Source organism: Magnolia sinica, chromosome 15 (assembly GCF_029962835.1).
Source record: "Magnolia sinica isolate HGM2019 chromosome 15, MsV1, whole genome shotgun sequence".
Classification (NCBI taxonomy): domain Eukaryota; kingdom Viridiplantae; phylum Streptophyta; class Magnoliopsida; order Magnoliales; family Magnoliaceae; genus Magnolia; species Magnolia sinica.
The window spans coordinates 67,608,572-67,632,503 of NC_080587.1; the positions used below are offsets into that span (position 1 = coordinate 67,608,572).

Below are 23,932 nucleotides of genomic sequence, written 5' to 3' on the forward strand. Positions count from 1 at the left end.
TGTTGGGCCGAAACCTGTATGTGTGTGGTGTGCTCATACTCATGTGTCGGGTCCATGATTCAATTCATGTAGTTCAATACAGTAGCATGTATAGAAAGTGCCAGTAAAAATAGAGTAACGCAAAATACACAATACACAAACAACCTTGTTTTTTTTTTAATTTCATCCACCCAAGGAAAACATTCAGAGAAGGAAAGATCACAACAAACTCTACATCCAAGATTACATGATTGGTGAAGATCCATACCTTAGCATCTGCCTAATGGTTTGGACCCACAAGGGCAAGGAGAAATGCTCGGTAATGGCCTGACGTCTCTGAGTGAATCGCATCTCCCAACGGCTTTCTGTATTTCTTCTGGTATTCTGCCTTTATATACTGCATATCGATTTCAGTCCTTGACACCACTACCCTTATAAGGGTTGTATCATTGGTTCCCATACCCTTCATCGCCTTGTGCAACACCTGTGAAATTCAAAGAGAGAAGGTTAAGTTACAAACAGAATCCGATGGATTTTACCCGAATATGATGGATTTCTGATGATTATGTGGAAAAGCTGATAAAAAAATCATGCAATGGATCATGGAGTTTTTTAATTTCATGGGTAGCTAACAACTGGCTGAACAACTACAGGCCTGTTGACGGGGTGGATTGCCTGAATTTTCAGCAGGGGCATCTACATAGTGGGACCCACCTGATGGACGGATGGCTTAGATCTCGCACACATGCCCTGTTGAAACAATGGGTAGTGCGTATATGAATGCACCTTCGCTTAGCAATGTAGCTTTTACATGACATGTGGTGCAGCCGGTCATTAATCTGGACCGTCCATTCATAACATGCCACCATTGGCAAGCCATGATGCAATAATCACAATCAAACGGATTTCTTATTCTACCAAAATGTTCAAACAATGAGCTTTGCTAATCCCACGAGCACCTCTACACGTGGACAAACACTAGCCTAGCATGTGTGGGACTTCTGAATAATGAAATTAGGTGTGCAGCCGATCTGACCCAAAATCAACATTGCTACCTCATCAATTAGGCCACACATACGGTGATAATGGATGGTTTAAAAGAATTTACCAATGATCCACATTCAACATAAGTGTGGCCCACCTAGTGTGTGGGCCAGCCTGATTCTTGGTCCAGGTCACCTACAAAGTGGGGCCTTCCTAATGTAAGATTCTTGCAACTTCTATCATGAAGGTAATGGGAGCTCAACATCCAAATATAATTTGCCATGATATTTAGCAAGGACTGGAGCAATTCACTCAGCATGCAACATAGATTTTAAGAAGCACTTTCATAGTCTGCTCGCAGATTTTAAGTAGCACTTTCATAGGCCGACTCGCATTGGTCACTCCAACTCAATCCAACTTGTATAACTCAGTAGCATGTTGGTCCCATATCAACGTGGCGACTCATTTCGTTTTGCACCAAAACCAATACAACTCAGATGATATTGAAATCCAAGGCTGTTTTTTTTTCTTTCTTTCTTAAAAGGTTAATGAGATCCAAGTTGAATTGGACGATTTTTCAAACCACGCCATCTAAAGACACAGGGAAAAAGTCTACACTTCTCAATTAGCTGTCCTGACAAAAATTCGAGGTATTAAAAAATGGTTATGAAACAGCTGTTCGTAATGGTAACACTAGGACCCGCACAATACAGGGCTGAAATGCCCAAAACAAAACAAAAAAAGGGGGGGGGGGGGGGCCAAACCGATATGGGCCTGTAATGGGCCAATACATGGCTGACACATCTTTTCCTTTACAAAAAAATCAAGTGTTATAGGGCCATAATGGCCATACGGCTAGAATCATAACAGTCACATGGCTGGCCATTCCTGTTATGGAATACCTTAAATGAACTTTCAAAGTTGATATTAAGCATCCACCATGTTGAAGGTGAAAATAGAGTTTCCCGATACAGGAAAAAATCCCGACAAAAACTGGATCATAGTACCTTAGCAAAGTACTTGGCAGGATTCTCGGCGCATCGTAGGATAGTCAGGAGTGCATCCTCAAAAAGTCCAGATGTTTCGCTCTTGACTGCCTATAAAAGATCAGATTTGTTTAAGATTGCTAACATGAAAATCAAACATAAGAAGGCCCTTGCCCAAGTACAGGAAAAGAAAGATTCCCAATACAGAGAAAAGGAAAAACAGCATATGGACAGTACCTTTTTGAGTGAGTTGCCATACATGTGATGGTAAGCAATAGAAACAGCAGCCAGATGCGGCCTGCTCCGTTCACTGAAAATGTGAATGAAGGTCTTCTCATCTGTTCCCAATTTCTTTTCCCCAGCTTTATAGAGAACCTTAGCATCTTTATCTACCATTGCTCGATCAACCTCTGGGCCTTCATAGCGTGTTATGCTTACATAAGCAAGCAGCAACTGCACGAAGAAGGAAAAGAAAAAGGAAAAAACTACAGCATTATTGGGGAAAAACAGAATGTAATATTTAAAAACCAGACACCCAAAAATAATAATAATAATAATAATAATAATAATAATAATAATAAATTCAAGCCCATTCTTCAATCATAGCCTGTCTTTGCGTCAGCACTCAGGTTCAAGTGAGCTTACCTATCCAAAAAGCGACACCCGCACAATAGCATGTTCAGATTGTTGTACAGCTACACACTAGAAAATGGACTTTTTTTTTGAAAGATGTACCTAACAGTAATCTTGCTTAGGTATCTACCGTTGTGCGCCTCATGGGTCGAATTTTCAGATTGTTGTACAGCTACAAACTAGAAAGGAGACTCTTTATTTATTTATTTATTTCGAGTGATCAACCAGCGCCAGTCATGACCAAGAAGCTCCTCAACGGTCAGAAAGAAGTAATCAACTGCTGGGGAAACAACCTGCTCCTCGAGCTCGGCCATCATCAAAAGATGAAGTATCTCCGCTTCCATCAAATGTCGAGCCCTTCCACGGTCTCATCCATTTTTGAGTTGTTGCTCGAAACATCTCTTGGTAAAGGCTCCTAAGGTACGACCCCGCACGAGGCAAGACTCCTGAGCTGCTACGCTCAGGGAAACCCTGCCCCGTACAGTAAGATGAAGAGGATGGTCATCCCCGATTTCGTCTATATTCTACTAAGGAGCTTGGTCTCAGTGCTCGGACACGACTTCGAAGGGCAGGTCGGCAGGTCGGTAATCTGCCTAATGTTAAGAGAAACTCGACCACGACTCACTAGAGAATCTAAGTTAGAAAACTACCCTTCGGAATGGCTATATAGGCCACACCTTGGATGCTCGACCTAGACCTCTTACTACATATTTCCTCTGATCCCGACTACTCGGATCTTATCGAAGAGATCTGTCTGAGATCTCAACCAAAGATCTCGAAAGATAACCGCGACACGGCTCTGTCCGAGATCTCAGCTGAAGATCTCAGAAGATATTCGCGATACGCTCGGAATACAAATCCCTTTACAATACGCACCTACTAAACAGGGAGATCGCCATCTACACCACCGCCCCCTTTCAATTGTAAATAGGAGCACCTCCAATGGGGAAAGGTACACAACCCAACGCAGAAAACGCACCCTAAACCTTATATTCTACTAGACCTAGTTTGCCTGTCTAACTTTGGCATCGGAGGGTCCCCTGCTACAGCCAGGGTCTCCATCTGTCTTCTCTTACAAGTATCAAGTGGTCAAAAGGGGGATGTCCAGATTTCTGCATCAACGGGTATCTACAGCTAACTAAGTACCACATGGGTCGAACTTTGATGAGATTCACCCCCATTCATAAGGTAGGCTGCCTCATCTTCACCCTAGAATCCAAAAATCATAATGATCCAAAACTCTGATAGGCCATGCCATAGGAAATAGTTGGCATGGGACGTCTACCTTTAGTTTTATGTAGGACCCACCATGGTGTTTATATGCCACTCAATCCATTCATTTGATGTGCCTCATCAGGATGAAAGTATAACCCGAAAATCTCAATATTCCAAAACTCACGCAGGTCATACCACAAGAATTTTTGTTGTAATTTTAAACCAGGGTCCACCTGAGTGTTGCAGATCAAACTAGGGGTGGTTGTGTACCAGTTGATGGGTGGATTTCATGCCCGTCAAAATCAATTCCCTGCATTAGAGAAAGTTATCCCCGTAGATACCTACGCGAGGTGCACAAGTGTTTTCCCATTAAAAATCACAGTAGAAAACAGAGAAACAGAACATCAGCCTTAGCAGAAAGTGAAACTCGTATCACATCCCTGGCAAACCAAAAATACAGCTTGTAAGAAATACAAGGGTTCCATCACCCAAGGCCAAAAAAATTCTAGATTGAACCACCAAAGTCTCAACTCCAATCCCCCAAAAAGCCAAAGACAGCTGTGGGAACTTGTTGGAAACTTGTATTCACTAATGGAAGGAAACCCTCTTCTAAAACACTATAATAGTTTATGGCTTGCTTGGGATGCGTGTGGAAACGGAGAAGTATATGGCGTATGACCTCACCAAGGTTTAAAATCGGTGTATCGGATATCAAATCACCAACATGGCCTCCCATCGCCCTGTATTGGGCTATTTCGGGCTGATAAAGCCGTATCATTCATAAACAATATCGTTACGCATTGGGCGATACATACCAGTTCCGGAGAATCAAATTGGGCGGTCCCCTCCCAATTATTTCCCAATGGTGTGGCTACGTGAGTTATGAATTGGGGTATTTTTAGACCCGTGGCCAAACATTGAAGGGCATGTCTGATTGACAATGGATTTCATCCACGGGTCGTGGTGGGGTCCATAGAAGTCGAAACTATGGTGATTTACAATAGTGTCGACATTGCTAAACAACACACACGACTGCGAGCAAAGTGAGAGAGAGAGAGAGAGAGAGAGAGAGAGAGAGAGAGAGAGAGACCTTCAGGTGATCACTGCTGGTGTGAAAGTTGAGGTCATGCTCAAGATGCACACCGAATTTTGCATGATATGCTTGTTTAAATACTTGTATCTGAGATGAGGACCGAGAACATATTACTTCAGTAGCAGCTTTCAGATCAATGATATCCCCAGTTAATGCCTGCCTGACTATGGTTGCATCGCGTCCAGCTGGATCATGCATCCAAAGAAGAACTGCTCTCTAACACACACACACACACACACACACACACACACACACACACACATTTAGAGCAGTTGAACTTTAGAAAAAAAAAATAATAATAAATAATTAAAAATTAAAAAAAAAAAAAAAAAAAAAACTGCATAATCGAAAATTATGACTTCAGGTCATAGCAATGGCTGGCAAGAAAATGCATTGGTAGGACATGAATTGCCTGTGACATGACCCAATAAAAAAGCATCATATACATACATCAGATGTGGACCCACACTGAATAGGGCAAACTTGTCATTTCCCACGGGGAATCTCTGCTTTTTGTTGAGGACCACACATCTAACACGCATGCACGGCACTTTTTCATTAGAAGCATTTTACATCTGCATTGGCACCAATCAGCAATGTTGCTGATTCATAGTTTTCAGAAATGATTGAACAATGCAATCACAACATACTTAGAATTTCTCTTTTCTGGAATCATCGGCAATAATTAGGGCTCGAAATGGACCAGGCTGACCTCTTGAGAATAATAACAGAACCCGTCACAGGCTACAACAGACCCTGCTTTTTTTTCTAATGAAGCCCGGCAGAGCTTAGGTCTTTGGCTTGTTCATGCTGCTTTTGGCGCAGGCGACAGGACCGGGCCAGGGTCTAAATTTCAGGACCAATTAACAAATGGGGACACGGTCCAACCGCAACTCAGCCCAAATCTGGGACATTGCCACCTGAGTCTTTAAGGAATATTATTAATACCTTAAGGTCACCACTAAGCTCTGAAGAGAGACGCTTGGTGAGCTCGTCGGAATACATGGTTCTGTATTCCTGCTGAATGAGAGCGCGCTGTGTTGCATCACGATGGGCAAGGATATCAACAACTGTTCCAGTGTCGCAGCCAAATCCTGCATAGAAATCAATGAATAGCAATTGACAGTAAGCAATGGTTTCACAAAAACTGTTGACAGATAATAGGACCGTTTGGACATGTGCCGGAATGCAGTTGGAGGCAATGTTGCACACCTGCGTCCTCATTTTGGTAAACTAGGAGTTTGGGCTCATCCTCCGAGATGCAGATGGTAGGATGAGCTAAATGCTCCAGTGGTTAAAAACAGTTGATAACTCAAAATAACAATTCCAGTTTGCTCTTGTTTTTAAGGGTGCAACTTGGATGGGTTGGGTCAGTTTGAGGGTCAACCGGAGCCCAACCTGACCTCAAGAGGATCCAACCCTCAACCTGACCCGACCCAAATTACAACCTGAGGTGCCCAACCCAAATTCTTCTGTGCTCAATCCAAAACTGACCAAACCCAACCCAAATACATGTGATTATGCCCAACCCGACCCAACCCAACCTGAATTTGCTCCACCAGAACCCAACCCAGTTTGCCAGTTTCAAATCAAGTTGGAGTTTTCTGACCCTAACCCGATCCTAGGACCTTGTCAACCCAACCCAACCAAACGCGACCTGAACTCAGGTTTGGTAAGTCGGATTCAGGTTAACCTGAACCCAAGTTGCAGCCATAGTTTACAAGCTTGAAAAGCCCCAAGCATGTACAAGTCTACTAGTCCACAAGCCACCACATACACCAACATGGCATACAGGCAAATATCCAAGCCATCCACCAGGTGGACTGTGGACATTGTTCGACGTTGTGCAGCCCATCAGACTAATGTTAACATATGCACATATTTATTCATTGGATTATATTGAGACTTTCTTATGTTTGTGTTCATATATATGGATGTGATTGTTTCATGATAATGTATATACATAGACATTTGGATTGGCCATCATCATCAAAAGTGGCTAACATTTATCGATTAAAAGGCTTATTTATTTCTCGCACAACGTAGACCACTATGCTAGTGCACACAATAGGAGCGATGCATAGTGAAATGCATGTATGTATACCCCCGATTTATGAGATAATCATGATGAGATCTCATGCAAATCAGCAATCCCGCCACGTCAGGTTACCCCGCAATTAGCTTCTGTGTTTGAAAAGGACGTGGATTGCCTGGTGACAGGGATATCCCTGGTGAACCAACATGGTGAGATTTGATTGGGCCATGCGCCACTATCAGATGGGGCCTACTCGACTGAACAACTTCCAAACATGTTTTGTGTGGGCCCGATCTCTGCTAGCAACACATGGCCCAATCAAATCCCGTCACGTCAGGTCACTAGGCAATCCACTTCCATGTTTGAAAGGGACAAGGATTGCCTAGTGACAAGGATATCCCCGGTGAACCATCGTGGCAAGATTTGATTGGGCCACCTGCCGCAGTCAAAGATAGAGTTCACGCAAAACATGTTTGAAAGTTATTACTCGGGCCCCATATCTAACAAAGACATGTCCCAATCAAATCCTACCACATTGGGTCACCAAGATGTCACTAGGCAATCTACTTCTATTTGAAAGTTGTTCAGTACTCGATTGAGCCCAAACGCCTACAACCCCTTACTGCAAGAAGTTCTTGTCGTTACAAGCTAGGTGGAGCCCGCCATGATTTTTGTGAGAAATCCGCCCCCATTTGTGAGAAATCCGCCCCCATTCATATGCTAAGACATGAGCCCGAAAATGAGGCAGATTTAAAACTCAAGTAGGCCACACAACAAGAAAAAGTGGAGATTGAAATGCCTACTGTTGAAACCTTCCTAGGGTCCACCATGATATTTATATGCCATCCAAACTGTTCATAAGGTCATTCCCACTGGGATGAACTGAAAACACAAATATTAGCATGATCCAAAAGTGTTGTGGCCCCATGAATGTTTCAACGATAGGTTCAATACCCGCGGTTTCACGTCGTGTGGCCTACATGAGTTTAACTTACCTCATTTTTTAACTCGCATCTTAGCATGAGCTAGCAAAATGGATGGACAGGGTGGATTTCTCGTAAATATCACAATGAGCCGCACCTAGCTTCTCACAACATGAGCTTTCATTGTTCAAGGTTACAGGCAATCCGCATCCACCGGGTCCCATCTCTGACAGCATCATGTGGCCCAATCAAATCCCGCCATGCCGGGTTCCCTGGACCTAGTCACCATGCAATCTGCCTCCTTTGCCCAAGCGCGACTTGGCTGCGACCCCCAACTAGAGCTATAGGCACGGGACGACTCAACTCGTCCAACTCGTTTAGATCCAACTCGATCCGATCCAAGTGGGTGAGTCGATCTGAATCGAGTTGACTTCATCCAATCCAAACTCAAACCGAGTCGAGTTCAAGTCACCTAGTAACTCAACTCGACCCAAAATCCAACTCAATACTGACTCGACTCAATCCGAAACTCAACTCATACATATATATTTAAAAAAACTCAAATCTGATGTTTCAGATCTAAGATGCCGTGTAGCTGATGGAGAGGCTGCAATTCTAGCAAGTGAATCTAGGCTTTGAGTTGTGATTTCAACCCATGGATACCCGACTCGGTGCCGACTCGACCTGACTCAGTACTAGTGATCGGATCAGACTCGGTCTAGATTGTCCAGGCCTGACCAGGACTAGAATTGGGTTAAGCATGCTGGACTCGGTACCGTGTCGGGTCGAGTTCAAGTCGGGCCTATTTCAAAACTGGATCGAGCAAGTCATCCCTAACTCGATCCAACTTATAATGCTAAGATTATGGCCAAATAGAGCCCACCACCTTTGCGAGGACCAATTTGGGATGTTTTCGAATTTTGGAACAAAACTCAAAGACCATGAGTGAGAATTTGTTGAATTTTGAGAGAGAATGACAAACTCCCAAGCATTTTGATAATCATAATAATTGAAAGGAAATTGAATTCCTTTGGGGCTGAAGACAGATTTATTTTAACAGAGAGCGGGGCCCCAATCTGCAGTTGAAATTATTCTGAGAATAATCATTTTTGAGAAAACTATTTCTGAGGGGCTATCTGATTTATTAGTATGGGCTATATATGTTGATTGGGTTTGGATGAGGATTGATTCATAGAATTGGCGAGTTAATTGAGAGTCTTTTGGGACAAAATGCATATTTGGGGGTATAATTTTGCAATTATTTGATAAGGAGTTTTTGAAGCGAGGTCCTGATCAAGGCAAACAGAGGTTTTTCGCTAATTACTTAGTATTGCAATGATTTTTGTCGGACATCTGCGGTAAGGGTTGCAAACCTATTGGAATTTTGCGGATTGATAATTTTTTATGGATCGTAAGGAATTTGGACTTTGGTTTTTCTTTTGTTTTTTGGCATTATGGCCTTGCAGACATTCAAAAGATAGGAAATCAGGTAAAGAATTTGAAGATCCTTTGATAAATTTAATTTCAAAGTCAAAGATCATTAAAAGAGCTTTCCATCTGGCAAAGATTTGTTTGGAAGACAAGTTTTGAACATCATTTTCCAAAACGCTTTTAGCTTATTTGTAATTTATTTTTAGCAAAAATAAAATATTTAAAATAGCACTTTGAAATTTAAGTATACATTTAACAATAGACAAAAATTCCTTTAATTGTTGAATAATTTTGTTGAGTCTGATTCCAAGTTCCTGAATGGAATAAGACAATTTGTTCTTTATTTTTATCATTGATTTGCAATATGATTCCTCCAAATTCTATTTCTGAAGCATCTGTTTGAATAATTTTCTTAAATTCGGGGTCTGCAATGTTAAGATAGGGAAGTGCCCTAACCTTCTCTTTGATCCGTTTTACTGCATTAGTATGAGAAGGTTGTCATTTTTCATTATTGGATTTTTTAAGATTTTACAAGATTTTTCTGTCCTTAGCTATGTCTAGATAAAAATCAGAGACATAGTTGAGGCAACCTAGGAACCTTTGTAATTGTTTCTTCTCTTTTATTTCATTAGAAAATTTTTCTGCAAATTGGATTACTCGACCAATAGGGGGTGATTATATTTTTGTGATTTGGAATCCTAAGAATTTGATAGATGTTTGAAATAGTTTAATTTTTCTTTGAGATAAAACTAACCCATTAGTTTTGTTCACCTGTTAAAAAACAGATAAATGCCTCCAATGCTGATCTAAATTATTGGAAAAGATGAGGATGTCATCTATATAATTGATTAGAAAATGTTTGAAAGGATTAAAGATTTCATTCATAATTTTTTAGAATTCAGATGGGGCATTTTTTAATCCAAAAGTCATTATCCTTGAGGGACTACTTAATGCAGTTTTGTAGTGATCCTCAGGTTCCCAATAGAGAGAAGTTTGGAATTTGCAAACAAGTTTTCCGATGAGATAAAAGATAAGACTCAACTACAAAGATTTTTAGGAAGTTTAAATTACATAGGAGATTTTTACAAAGATTTACATAGAAATATAGAATATGTAAACTAATATATGATATGATAGATTAAGAAAGAATCCAAAACCATGGACACAAGAACACACAAAGATAGTAAAATAAGTATAAGTAAAAAAACTAAAGAGCTACTATTATTACATACATCTTTATATTACAAAATTGTAGAAACAGATGCTTCTAATTTATGTTATGGTGGCATTTTAAAACAAAGAATATGTGACAAAACACAAGAACGATTATTTAGATTTATTTCGAGAATATGGAATGATGCTCAAAAAAATTATAGTACAAATAAAAAAGAAATTTTTATCTATTGTTTTATATATTTCAAAATTTCAAAGTGATCTTCTAAACCAAGAAATTTTATTTAAAATATATTGTATAAGTGAAAAATATGTTTTAGAAAATGATGTGAAAAATACAGTACGAGATGGTTATTCATATTTTCTAGATAAATTTATATTTACAAACAAGCATATCCAAAATCCCCCGTTGATCAACTTTTTTACTTATTTCTCACTACCATGGATTTTGAAGTGTTAGTACCATATTACTCCTATTAAGCCACTTCCAAAACCAGAATATTTAGTTCCCAAGTTCAAGACTAAATAGTGGAAAGAAGTTAATTTTGATAAAGCAACTAGAACAATAATACAAGAACTTTTTCAGAAGAATCCATAAATTTGTAAAACACCTGTAATTCTAAAACAAGAGTTTTTAATTTCCAAAAAGTACAATTCAAGCAAGATTAGCAGTGGCAAGAACAAAAAAAGAGTACAAACAAATTTTAAGTGAAGTAAGTTTAGAGTTAGGATCAGATGATGAATAAGAGGTTTCCAGCACTCACAATTTACAACAAAATGAAAAAACTACATATGATCCGTTTGAATATCTACAGTAGCAAGACCAAAACATGAATTGACTCCGTATCTAAACCAAACCAAAAAGTCAAGAATTACTATAACAAAATAATTATAGCAACAATCATCGGAAATCACTATAGCAAATAACTGTAGCAGCAATTATCGAGAGTTACTGTAACAAGGATGTTGTATAAGATCACTGTAGCCGACAAAAAACACTACAGCAATCATTGTAGCAATGAAGAAGACAAGGCATCCACTATAGTGAAGAAAACAATAAATCTAGCGCAACGTTCTGGAATCTTCCAGATTTGAAGACAGTTGAAGTCCGCGAACTCCAAAGCTCGTAGAATCTGGTCCATCGCCTCTATATAAGGAGATCGAATGCCACAATCTTAGCAGACTTTTCCTTCTTCCTCTTCCCCTATCTCAAGATTGCTTACAAAATCAAGACTCTACTAACCTTAGAATCATGTATTATTAGGAAAATCAGACTCCAAGATCATCAGAATCTTGTAATTAGATTTCGAAGCATATTTTTGTAAGTATTTCTTTTATTGTCAAGCTTGTAATTTCTTACAAAATTTTTAATTTAAATCCAGCTTAAACTATCTATTTTCTTATTAGTTTTTGAGAAAAAAAAATTTTAAAAATTTGATGATAATTATAACTGTTTTAGGAGTTCTTCTCTACATTTTCATAGTAATATTAGGATTAGTTTATATTTGCATATAATGTTTTCAAAAATACAATAGATTTCATAATTATAATTTTATTAGTAATATTACTAATAGATTTATTTACAAGAATAAATATAATTTTAAAATAAATCTTGTCATTTGGACTCATCTGGACCCGAAACCTCCCAAAATGGTATCAGAGCAAATATAATGTATGTTGAATTTTTGTTTGCTTTAGGAAATTTTATCCCGGAATGTGATAACAATTTACTTCCATTAAGCGAATTTTTGTAAAACTATCCACAATATCTATATATCTTTTATAACATAATTACGATATTTTATACTTCTATACTTCATGTATAACAATAGTAATTTTCATTATAGAACTACTGTACTTCTTTTGAGGCAATTTACTATTTTACTATAAATAGTTGATCCATAATCAACACTATTCAAAATCAATGGTCAGATTGAATTGTTGTTCTAAGGTGTGGACCCATAATAGCTTTAGGCTAATAGATGCCGGTGTGCCACAAGGTACCCAAAATTGAACAATATAGTCTCTGAATAGTATTCCAAATAGTGGTACGATGGATAAACTATTTCGTACTAATAGTAATAGCTCTTTAAAATCAGAAGAACAAGTAAGTTCGACATCAACAGCAGCAAACACTAACACTATAAATAGTTTATTAGTAAATTATGAGCACTATTTGTTTCTTTATTTTTATTGAAATTGTGTCTATATTATAAGGTATATTAATTTCAGAGATAGAAGGAGCATCAAAAGGAGAAGATAGATTAAGAAAACGAATAAGAAAATAAATAAGAAAACAGATAGTCTAAATTGGATTAAAATTTTTGGAAGAAATTACAAGCTTAACAATAAACAAAATACTTACAAAATATGCTTCGAAATCAAATTACAAGTTTCTAATTATCTTGGAGTCTGGTTTTCCTAATATAGTATTTTAAGGTTAGTATAGGCTAATTTTGGAAGCAATCTTGAGAGAGGGAAGAGGAAGAAGGAATAGTCTGTCGAGATGCATTCAATCTCTGATATAGAGATGGAGTGGATTCTACAAGCTTTGAAATCCGTGGACTCCAACCATCTTCAAATCCGGAAGACTCCGGAACGTTGCGCTGGATTTATCGTTTTCTTCGCTACAGTAGATGTCTTGTCTTTTTCACTACTACAGTTAGAGCTAGGAACGGGACGACTCGACTCGCCTGACTCGTTCATACCTGACTCGACCTGAACCGAATGGGTGAGTCGGTCCAAACTGAGTAGGCTCCACCCAATCCGAACTCAAACCAAGTCAAGCTCGAGTTACCCGGTAACTCGACCCAACTCAATCCGGTCAAACTCGACTTAATCTGAAACTGACTCGACTCGGATTCGAGTATATATATAATAAAAAACCCTAATTTTTAAGTATCTCTAACTCTATACACCGCACCGACCTCGATCCTGATCCGATCCCAAATTCTCTCTCCCTCCTTCATCCTCCTCTTCCAAGCCCAGCAACAACCATCACCACCCTCCTCTCTCTCTCTCTCTCTCTCTCTCTCTCTCTCTCTCTCTCTCTCTCTGAATCGGTGCCAACTCGAACCGACTCGGTACTTTTGACTGAGTCGGACTCGGTTCGGATGAGTACAGGCCAGACCTGGACTCGGATTGGTTCAAGCATGCTAAACTCGGTACCGAGTCAAGTCGAGTTCGGGTTAGGCCTATTTCAAAACCGGATCGAGTCGAATCAACCTTAACTCAGTCTAACTCGACTCGATGCCCAACTCTAACAACAGTAACTGCTACAGTGATTGTTATAATGGTTTTTGTCGGCTACAATGATCTTATACAGTGTCCTTGTTACAGGAACTCTCAATAATTACTACTACAATCATTTGCTATAGTGATTTCCAATTATTGCTGCTACAATTGTTTTGCTACAATGATTCTCAACTTTTTTGGTAGCTTCGGATACAAAGTCAGCTCATATCATGGTCTTGCTACTGTAGAGATTCAAACGGATTATATATAGCTTCTTCATTTTGTTGTAAATAGTGAGTGCTAAAAACTTCTTGTTCATCATCTGATCCTAACTCTCAACTTCCTTCACATAAAAAAATTTTGTACTCTTGTTTGGTTCTTGCCGCTACTCATCTTGCTTGAATTGTGCTTTTGGAAATTAGGAATTTGCATTCTAAGACTGTTGATCTTTTACAAATTTGTACATTCTTTTGAAAGAGATCTTATATTGTTGTTCTGTTTACTCTATCATAATTAACTCATTTCCACTATTTTGTTTTAAACTTGCGAATTAAATATTCTGGTTTTGGAAGTGGCTTAATAGTAGTAATGTGGTACTTCCACATCAAAATCCATGGTAGTGAGATATGAGTAAAAAACGGTGATCAAATGGAGATTTTGGACTTGCTTGTCTATAAATATAAATTTATCTAAGAAATACGAATAACCATCTTGTACTAGAGCAGGAAGATTTTTAATATCTGGTCCAAAATAGTTACAAAATTTTGCAAAACATAAGGGATATTCTAAAGTATTCATAGTGGTGAAATGGAATAACCATGAATGACTTAAGTTGTTATTTTGTTTGAAAAAAGTATAAATCCATGCATCTTGGTAATCAAAATAGGTGATATGAGGAGGATTAAAATTTGTAGAAAATTATTTTGCAGTATGGGGTTCTTGTTTTCAATCAGAAAGATGAAGTACTTTAATTATTTGACATTTCGAATGAGTAATCTTGTCAGGGTTTTTCTTGTATCTGAAATGGGTAAAAATGCAAGATTCTATGTCAAATATGATAAATTCATAAAATTCTTGTATTTTGGAACCAATGGTTGCGGGCCAGTGCCATTCTGATAGAAATATTATTTGAAATAGTTGAAAAATACTTTTGTTTTACACTTCTTTTTCTATTGAAAAAACTATAAAATTTTCTTTCTTGTAAATATACTGAGGGTCTAGATTAAAAAGATTTTCTTGTGAAAATGACGATTGTACTTGATCCTGTTGAACTACTTGCTCCCCTTGTAATAGCTTTTGCAAAGCTTTGAACTGGTCTTGAAGAAGGGCTAAGCTCTAGATATTGTAATAGACTAAAGGGGTTAGAAGAAATGGGAATTAGAGGTCTTAATCTTGTTCCTGTTGCAGTTCCTACTGGTGATGTAAACTGAGTTTGGAATATTCTTAGTCTAGGATGAGGAGTTTTGGGTAATCTATAATTATCTTTGCTTGGGTTTCGACTTTTCAACCATGTTTGCTTTATATAAATTATCTGGAAAGGAAATCGGATAAATTGTTAGATTCTCTTTTGATAAACTCAATTTTGAAGTCAAAAATTGATAAAATAGCTTGCCATCTTGCGAAAATTTATTTAATTGCTAGATTTTTCACATCATTTTCTAAAACATATTTTGCACTCTTACAATTTATTCTAAGTAAAAATTCTTGGTTTAAAAGATCGCTTTGAAATTTTGAAATACATAAAACAATAGATAAAAATTTCTTTTTTAATTGTACTATAATTTTTCTGAGCATTATTCCATATTCTTGAAATAAATCTAAATAGTTGTTCATGTTTTGCCACATATTCTTTGTTTTAAAATGCCGCCATAACATAAATTAGAGGCATCTGTGTCTACAATTTTGTAATATAAAGGATATTATATATGTAATAATAATACCTCTTTAATTCTTACTTTTACTTATTTTACTATCTTTGTGTGTTCTTGTGTCCATGATTTTTGTATCCTTTCTTAATCTATCATATAGTGGTTTACATATTCTATGTAAATCTTTATAAAAGTCTTCTGTGTAATTTAAACTTCCTAAAAATCTTTGTAGTTGAGTATTGTCTTTTATCTCATCAGGAAACTTGTTTGCAAATTCTAAATTTCTCTCTATTTGGATAATTTTTCCCTTGTATATATAGTGTCCTAAAAATCACACTTTTGTTTGGAATAGTTTGATTTTTGGGACTGAAACTACTAATCTATTTTTTGTTATTATCTCCAAAAATATTTTAAGATGTTTCCAGTATTAATCTATACTTATATATTAGATTAAAACGTCATCTATATAAACTATAAAAAAGCTTGAGTAGGGATTGAAAATATCATTCGTCACATTTTGAAATTCTAAATGGGCCTTTTTTAATGCAAAGGTCATAACATTCAATTCATATTGTCCGAAATGAACATTGAATGTCATCTTATATCTATCTTGTTATGCTATTTGTATTTACCAAAATCCTGATTTCATATCAAACTAAGAAAACATGGATGCGTTGTATAGTCTTGTTAGTAAGTCTCCAATTTGAAGAAAATAGAGATCTTCCAAGAATCCATTATGAAGGAAATCAAGTGTACAAGTGGAATCTTAATGGTCTTTCTAAATATCAAATAATTCAAATGTGTGAACATATGTTGGTATACCAATTTGCATGTGCAATGCAAATGCACACTAAGATAATAATGTACGCATAAGATATACTTTGCCCCCGATTTGTGAGATAATCATGATGAGATCTCACATAGATCCGCAATCCCGCCACATCAGGTTACCTTGCAATTAGCTTCCGCGTTTGAAAAGGATGTGGATTGCCTGGTGACAGGGATATCCCTAGTGAACCAACGTGATGAGATTTGATTGGGCCATGCGCCACTGTGGCCTACTCGATCGAACAACTTCCAAACATGCTTTGTGTGGGCCCATCTCTAATGGCAACACATGGCCCAATCAAATCCCATCACGTCAGGTCACTAGGCAATCCACTTCCATATTTGAAAGGGACGAGGATTGCCTAGTGACAAGGATATCCCTGGTGAACCATCATGACAAGATTTGATTGGGTCACCTACCACTGTCAGAGATAGGGTCTATGCAAAGCATGTTTGAAAGTTATTACCCGGGCCCCATCTCTAACAAAAGCACATGGCCCAATCAAATCCTACCACATTGGGTCACCAAGATGTCACTAGGCAATCCACTTCCGTTTGAAAGTTGTTCGGTACTCGATTAGTCCAAAAGCCTACAACGCCTGACTGCAGGAAGTTCTTGCCGTTAGAAGCTAGGTGGAGCCCACCATGATTTTTGTGAGAAATCCACCCCCATTTGTGAGAAATCCGCCCCCATTCATATGTTAAGACATCAGCCCAAAAATGAGGCAGATTTAAAACTCAAGTGGGCCACACAACAAGAAAAAGTGGAGATTGAAATGCCTACTGTTGAAACCTTCTTGGGTCCACCATGATATTTATTTGCCATCCAAACTGTTCATAAGATCATTCCCACTAGGATGAACTGAAAACACAAATATTAGCATGATCCAAAAGTGTTGTGGCCCCATGAATGTTTCAACAATAGGTTCAATACCCGCGATTTCATGTCATGTGGCCCACATGAGTTTTAACTTGCCTCATTTTTAACTCACGTCTTAGCATGAGCTAGCAAAATGGATGGGCGAGGTGGATTTCTCATTTCTCACAAACATCATGGTAAGCCACACCTAGCTTCTCACAACAGGAGCTTTCATTGTTCAGGGTCACAGGCAATCCACATCTGCCGGGTCCCATCTCTAACAACGTCACGTGGCCCAATCAAATCCCGCCATGTCGAGTTCACTGGACCCAGTCACCATGCAATCAGCGTCCTTTGCCCGAGCGCGGCTCGGTTGTACCCCCAACTAGAGCTGGGCACAGGACGCCTCAACTCGGCAAACTCAACTCATCCGACTCGATCCAAACTGAGTGGGTGAGTCGATCCGTATCGAGTTGACTTCGTCCGATCTGAACTCAAACTGAGTCGAGTTTGAGTCACCCAGTAACTCGACTCGACTCAACCCGAAATCCAACTCGGTATTGACTCGACTCATACATATATATTTATAAATAATAAAATAATAAAATAATTTTAAAAAAACACTCATATCTGATGTTTCAATTTTCAGATGTCGTGTAGCTGATGGAGAGGTTGCAATTCTGGCAAGTGAATCTAGGTTTTGAGTTGTGATTTCAGCCTGTGGATACTCGCTGCACCCAACCCGACTCGGTACTAGTGACCGGGTCGAACTCAGTCCGGATTAGTCCAAGCCAAACCCGGACTCGGATCAGGTCAGGCATGCTGGACTCGAAACCATGTTGGGTCGAGTTTGGGACAAGACTATTTCAAAACTGGATCAAGTCAGGTCAGCCCTAACTTGGTCTGACTTAACTCAATGCCCATCTCTACCCCCAACCAGAGATGTGTGTGGGACCCTGACTGTAGGGCCCACCTCGATGTATCCATTGTATATCCAGGCCGTCCATCAATTTTGCCAGCTTATTTTAGGTTATGGTCCCAAAAATGAAGCAGATACAGCTTCCACGTGGACCAAACAACAGGAAACAGTGATTATTGACCATCAAAACCTTTTGTGGGCCGCAAAAGTTTTGAATCAAGCTGATATTTATTTTTTGTTTCATCCAGGTCTGTGTGACCTTATCAACAGGTTGGATATTCAATAACCATTGTGGACATTAGGAAGTTTTTTATGGTGAGAATTCAATGAGCACTGTTTTCTGTTGTGTGGTCCACCTGAAATTCATATCTCCTTTATTTCTAGGACCATGCCCTAAAATAAGCTGGCAAAACAGATGGATGGTGTGGATTACAATGCATACATTGAGGTGGGCCATACAGTCAGTTTCCCACCCACATCCCTGGTTCCGGTCGCGCTCCCTTTGCGGGAGAGGAACCAAAAGACATAACGGCCGTCATAACGGCCGTTAAAAATACATCTCTCTGCTAACTTCTCAACGCCCAACAACAATAAACTCAAAAATAAATACATAAATATAAAGAGAAATGATCATGTACAACCTGACTGCCAGCTTACCGTCCAATCAGCTTACACTTTCAATGCTATCATGTTTGTTGGACATCCAAACCGTCCAAAAGGTTGGCTGCACCATGAGGATCACCTTGCACAAAAATCAGGTAAATCAACCGTTTTGATGAGCCACACATGTACTTCTTTTTTACCGATGGCTATCCATTGTTTTCTATGGTTTGGCCCACCTGATGAGTGCATGTGTCTGATTTTTGCACTAGGTGAACCTCATGGTGGTCCCAGCATTTGGACGGGTTGGATGTTGCACATACATGACCGTTGGGAAAGTATCTGCTCGTTGGACGGTAACTTACCATCCAGCCGGTTGGACATGAGCATTTCTGAAGAAGAGAGAGAACCTTTGAAAGCTTTGTAGAGTTGGACGGCGTCATGTTGAGGCGATGTAAGCACCGGTGGAACGCTCAGAGTCGACATCTTTCACCCCCTGTGTATTTTAGCACTAACCCGCCTTCTCTCTCTCCGCTGCGCAGTTTAGCAGTTAGCGCACCACCAAAATATCCCTCCTCTCCCTCCCTCCCGTTATAAGGAAGAGAAAGGACATAAGCAGCCTTTTATACGCGGCCCTTTTGGTAATACTCCATGCACGTGTTTTTCATTCTTGACAAGTGAGGCCGATCTTTTGGAAATCCAGACCGTTGGTTATTTTTCTCACCTATCTCGAATTGATGTCCATTATTAATACCTATTTTTATTTTTATTTGAAAGTTGGTTTATTAATTTTATATACCGTGGATATGTGGACCATGTATCGAGTGGTTAGTATTTTTCTCATGGAAATATTTTTTTTTAGCGGAATCTACATTGGCCTACGACAAACCAACGATCTGGATTACCCATCCATGGGACCAATTTTCGATCTTCAAAAACGCGTTTCCACTTTTTAAATTGCGGGGACATAAGATCAGAGAATTGCACTTTCTGGCCATTTTAACAAGAAAGAGGGATAATTGCAAATACCCCCTCTTATTTACATTTTTTGTGAAAATCCCCTCGATTTGGCTGCCAGGTATGGGTCGCTTTCCTCCTCTCATTTGAAATGACAAAACCACCCATCCATTTTTAAAATGCGAGAGATGGAAGAACCATGAGCCGTAGATCCTTAGAACACAGGATAGAGTGATGTATTGATCGAATCCACTCATACATGGCCTAGCTTGTAGTTGAAATGCATTAAATTACAAGTCACAAATTATAGTAATTCTGAATTTACCTTTGTTTTGAAAACTTGTCTTTAAAAAAGTAGAACTCAAAAATAAAAAATACATTGAAATTTTGTAATATATTTAAATAAATTTAAATAAGAATTTAAAAATAAAAATATATTGAAATTTTGTATTATATTTAAATGAATTTAAATTTAATTACCAAATTGACTTTAACATATCAAAGTAGTGTAAGCATATAAGTATCTAAGAAAGTAACTGTAATAAGGCCGTTAAATTTCAAACCTCAGGTGGGCCATAAGTATAGGATAAAAAAAATTAACAAAATTCCAAACCTCACAGCATAAACTAATCGATGTATTTTAACATTCAATTTTATATGACCAGTGTTTACACCATTCAACTCTTCTATTAATGTAATTTTTAGTGATGTAAGGAATAACTTGATTCTTTTGGGGAATCACAAGGTGTCACGTATATTAAATATTAGTAACCTAATGGCACATTTGTTACACATATGACTCTCGTCTCGGCTTTGAAAAGTAACCAAGAAAGGCATTTGATTCCTTTAAATCATAGCAAACTTGTGTGTTTCAAATACAAAGGCATTTGATTCCTTTAAATCATAGCAATCTTGTGTATTTCAGATACCTTCAATTCTAATTCCTTCCAAATCCATACTGCCAAATGATTTCTCTGAATTCTTAATATTAAAGCATGAGTTTTCACTTAATACACGCAAATACGTGCAAATCCATTCTGCCAAATGAAAGTGAGATGAATAGGTTATATTTTAAGGGTAAAGTTGATAAGCATAAAACTATGAAAATTGAAAGAATTTATAATCATTATTTCTCAAAGTACTACTGAGACATGGATTATAGGAAAATAAATTCTAAGTAATAAGTTTGATATAAAAGTAGAAAATCTCTACTTCATCTCACCAGAGTTACCTTGAATATTGTATTTGAGAACTAAGTAAAAAAGTATACTTCTTACATATGGAAGTCATGAATTCCTCTATAAATCAACAAGAGAAAATACTAATAATTATAGTTTTTCTTTTTTTCTTTTTATGAACTCCCAATTATCAAATAGACCCTAGAACAAGTACACAAAAACCACCAAGCAATTTCATCTATCAGCTTTTTTATGGTTCATTCAACTGTTATTGTTTTCTACCTAACTTTTATAACCATGAATAAGATGGATGGGATTCATAGTTTATACCATGAAGCAATCCTATCCATTACATTTTCTAAGGATTATCTCGTCCATGCGAGAACCTTACATATGGATGGACCCCATTTGCACATTACCTTGCCGCATCTCCTCCTGTTATTGGGGCTCTACTGTATCATCTTCCTGACAGTGTCATCACATGAACTGTTGAAATTTTTAAGACAAAATGCCATTTGTGATTTATTTAATATGTTGGCCATGTACAACACTTCATGGGCACCAAGGTTTAAAATATTATCAAAAACCAGTACATATCACTTGTAAAAAAGTTACGGAACTCACTGTCTTAAGTCACAGTTCCAAAATCAGATTCCTAGAACAATTCAAACTAGAAATCATGGACGCTAGTATGTTAAAATAGGACAGTTCGACATTTTCATTTTTGACCCTTCGATAAAGGTCCACCAATCGAATGGTTGTCTGATCAAGGAGCACAATGTTTTGGTTGATTGTAACTGTAAACTGGGACCAACAATTTTAACGGTTTGGTTCAATTTTTTTAGGGGGCGTTTGGCGCATGGTATTGGGAAGGATTAGGTGGGATGGGATTCAAAAAACGTAATTAATACGTAAGGCAAGAATTGTCCATAATAGGGATAAGCTTAATTCCATGCTATGTTTGTAATATGGTAGTACATTGTATGGATATACCCACCATCCTTTTGAAAAGTATTGAGAATAACACGTGTTATATCCAAACCGTTCATCTGTTTTGTAACCTCATTTTATGGCATGGGCCTAAAAATGAGGCAGATCCAAAACTTATGTGGCCCCAAAGAAGTTTTCAATGGTAGGTATTCAATCCCCGCTGCTTTCTATGGTGGGGTCCACTTGAGCTTTAGATCTACCTGATTTTTTGGCCCATGCTCTAAAATGATCTCGAAAAATGGGTGGACGGTGTGGATATAGCCCACACATCATGGTGGGACCTACACAACTTGCTAACATTGAGTGGAATTAGCACGGGACCCAATGCAATTCCATCTAATCTAATTCCAAGCTTTTCCATTCTTCCCAAACATTGAGTGGAATTGGCACAGGACCAAATGCAATTCCATCCCGCCCAACCCGGTCTGAAACTATGCACCAAACGCCCCCTTATATTCCACGCTCAATTTCTAAGTGATGTGTAAGGGTCTGTTCATCATCCATTGCACTCCAATAGAGTAGCAAAGCTTTTTTCACTTTGGCAAAACTGTGAGCTCCAACAGGAATGGGAGCTATGTGATCATCAGGCAGTGTATGATAAAGGGAATGTGATGTATTTGATGGATAGTGTCTAATAAAGGGAATATGATATATATGATTTGATCGGGGATCGGCGGAGACATCCTGAGTCGATCGTGTTGGGGGGATGGTCAAGTCAATCGTGGGCAATGTGCGATTCGATCATGCTCAGAAATCTGGACTGTTGGTGTCAAGTAGTCCACTTAGAAGAAAGAGCGAACCGTTACAAATTGTCAAGATTGAAAAAAAAAAGAAAAAAAGGGACAAGTTTTCCTCTATCGCTCTGATACCATAAAGGGAAATGATATATATGAAGCCAATCAAATTATTTGGATCTCATAGATCCTTTTTGTATTTATTGTCAAACGATTAGTTACTCTTAGAGCTCGAACCGCTAGAGGATGATGTATCAATGTATATCAAGTAACTTTAACACTCTCCCGCATGTATAGGGCAGAACTCCACACGGGAAAGTACTGGGCAAGGGTGGAGGGACATTCACAACTCATACTATTGACAACCCCCTGTGGGAGAACATATTAGGGAGGCATATTCACTACTTTCGAGATTCAAAGACAAGACCTTTTGTTTTGATACCATGTCAAACAACTGGTTACTCTAAAAGCTTGAGCCATTAGAGGATGATGTATCGATATATAATAGATTACAATAACATTTAGATAAGCCACATGTTTAAATTAAACTTAAATTTAAAATCGCCGTAGGTAATGTGCTTACCATTCGAAGGCAGTTGTGGCTGAGATGAGGATGATTTGTTAACATATAATGCATGATACATGTGTACTTGGAAGTGTGGCCCTCACTTGTATAAATCAATCAAAACCAACAAAATTACAGGACTCGCTTTCCCTAAGTCACATTCTTAAAATCAATCCATAAAACTGTCCTAACCTCATTTGTGGACTTTTCTTTTAAAGGATCATTGGATAATTTTATTTGATTGTCCAACAAATGTCCATCTATCTAATATTCAAATTGTAAAATGAACTTTATTCGTTGTTCATGATACATCTAAGCTGATAAATTTAAACAGATTTTTTGGACTTGTATGTGATATTCACAATTTCTAAGTAATTATTAGGGGTCATTTGGATGTCTATAAGCCCCGTACGGGAAGTGATTTATAGGTTATGTTTGGTAAACAAATTCACTTGTTAGTCAATTACAACCTATAAGACACTTACAAGCAAAACTTCCCGACAACTTCATATGGGTTAGGGTGAGAAGTAGGGCTATCAATGAGCTAGGCTCGAGCCTGTCAAAATAAAAAATTTGAATAGGCCCTGCCTGACAGCCCTACCCAAGACAGTTCAAAATTCAGGTGGAGGCCAACCCCAAGCTCAGCCTGTTAACAGCTCTAGTGAGAAGTCACTTTCCTGTAGGGCCGAAAATACTTTCAGATGAAAGTCCCCTGCAACTTAAAGCATCCAGATATCTAAACTGCTCC

General features: G+C 38.3%; 1 protein-coding gene across 1 annotated transcript; it reads right to left on the bottom strand.

The window, feature by feature from the left end:
• Positions 1 to 44: 44 nt before the first annotated feature.
• On the bottom strand, positions 45 to 19,345 carry LOC131226733 (annexin D5-like). The gene is made up of 6 exons (XM_058222417.1): positions 19,171 to 19,345; positions 5,839 to 5,984; positions 4,888 to 5,106; positions 2,187 to 2,402; positions 1,971 to 2,060; positions 45 to 463 (listed from the first exon to the last, which is right to left on the bottom strand). Exons 1-6 carry the CDS (start codon positions 19,244 to 19,246, stop codon positions 260 to 262), a joined length of 951 nt encoding a protein of 316 aa, XP_058078400.1. The 5' UTR covers positions 19,247 to 19,345; the 3' UTR covers positions 45 to 259.
• Between the last annotated feature and the right edge of the window lie 4,587 nt (positions 19,346 to 23,932).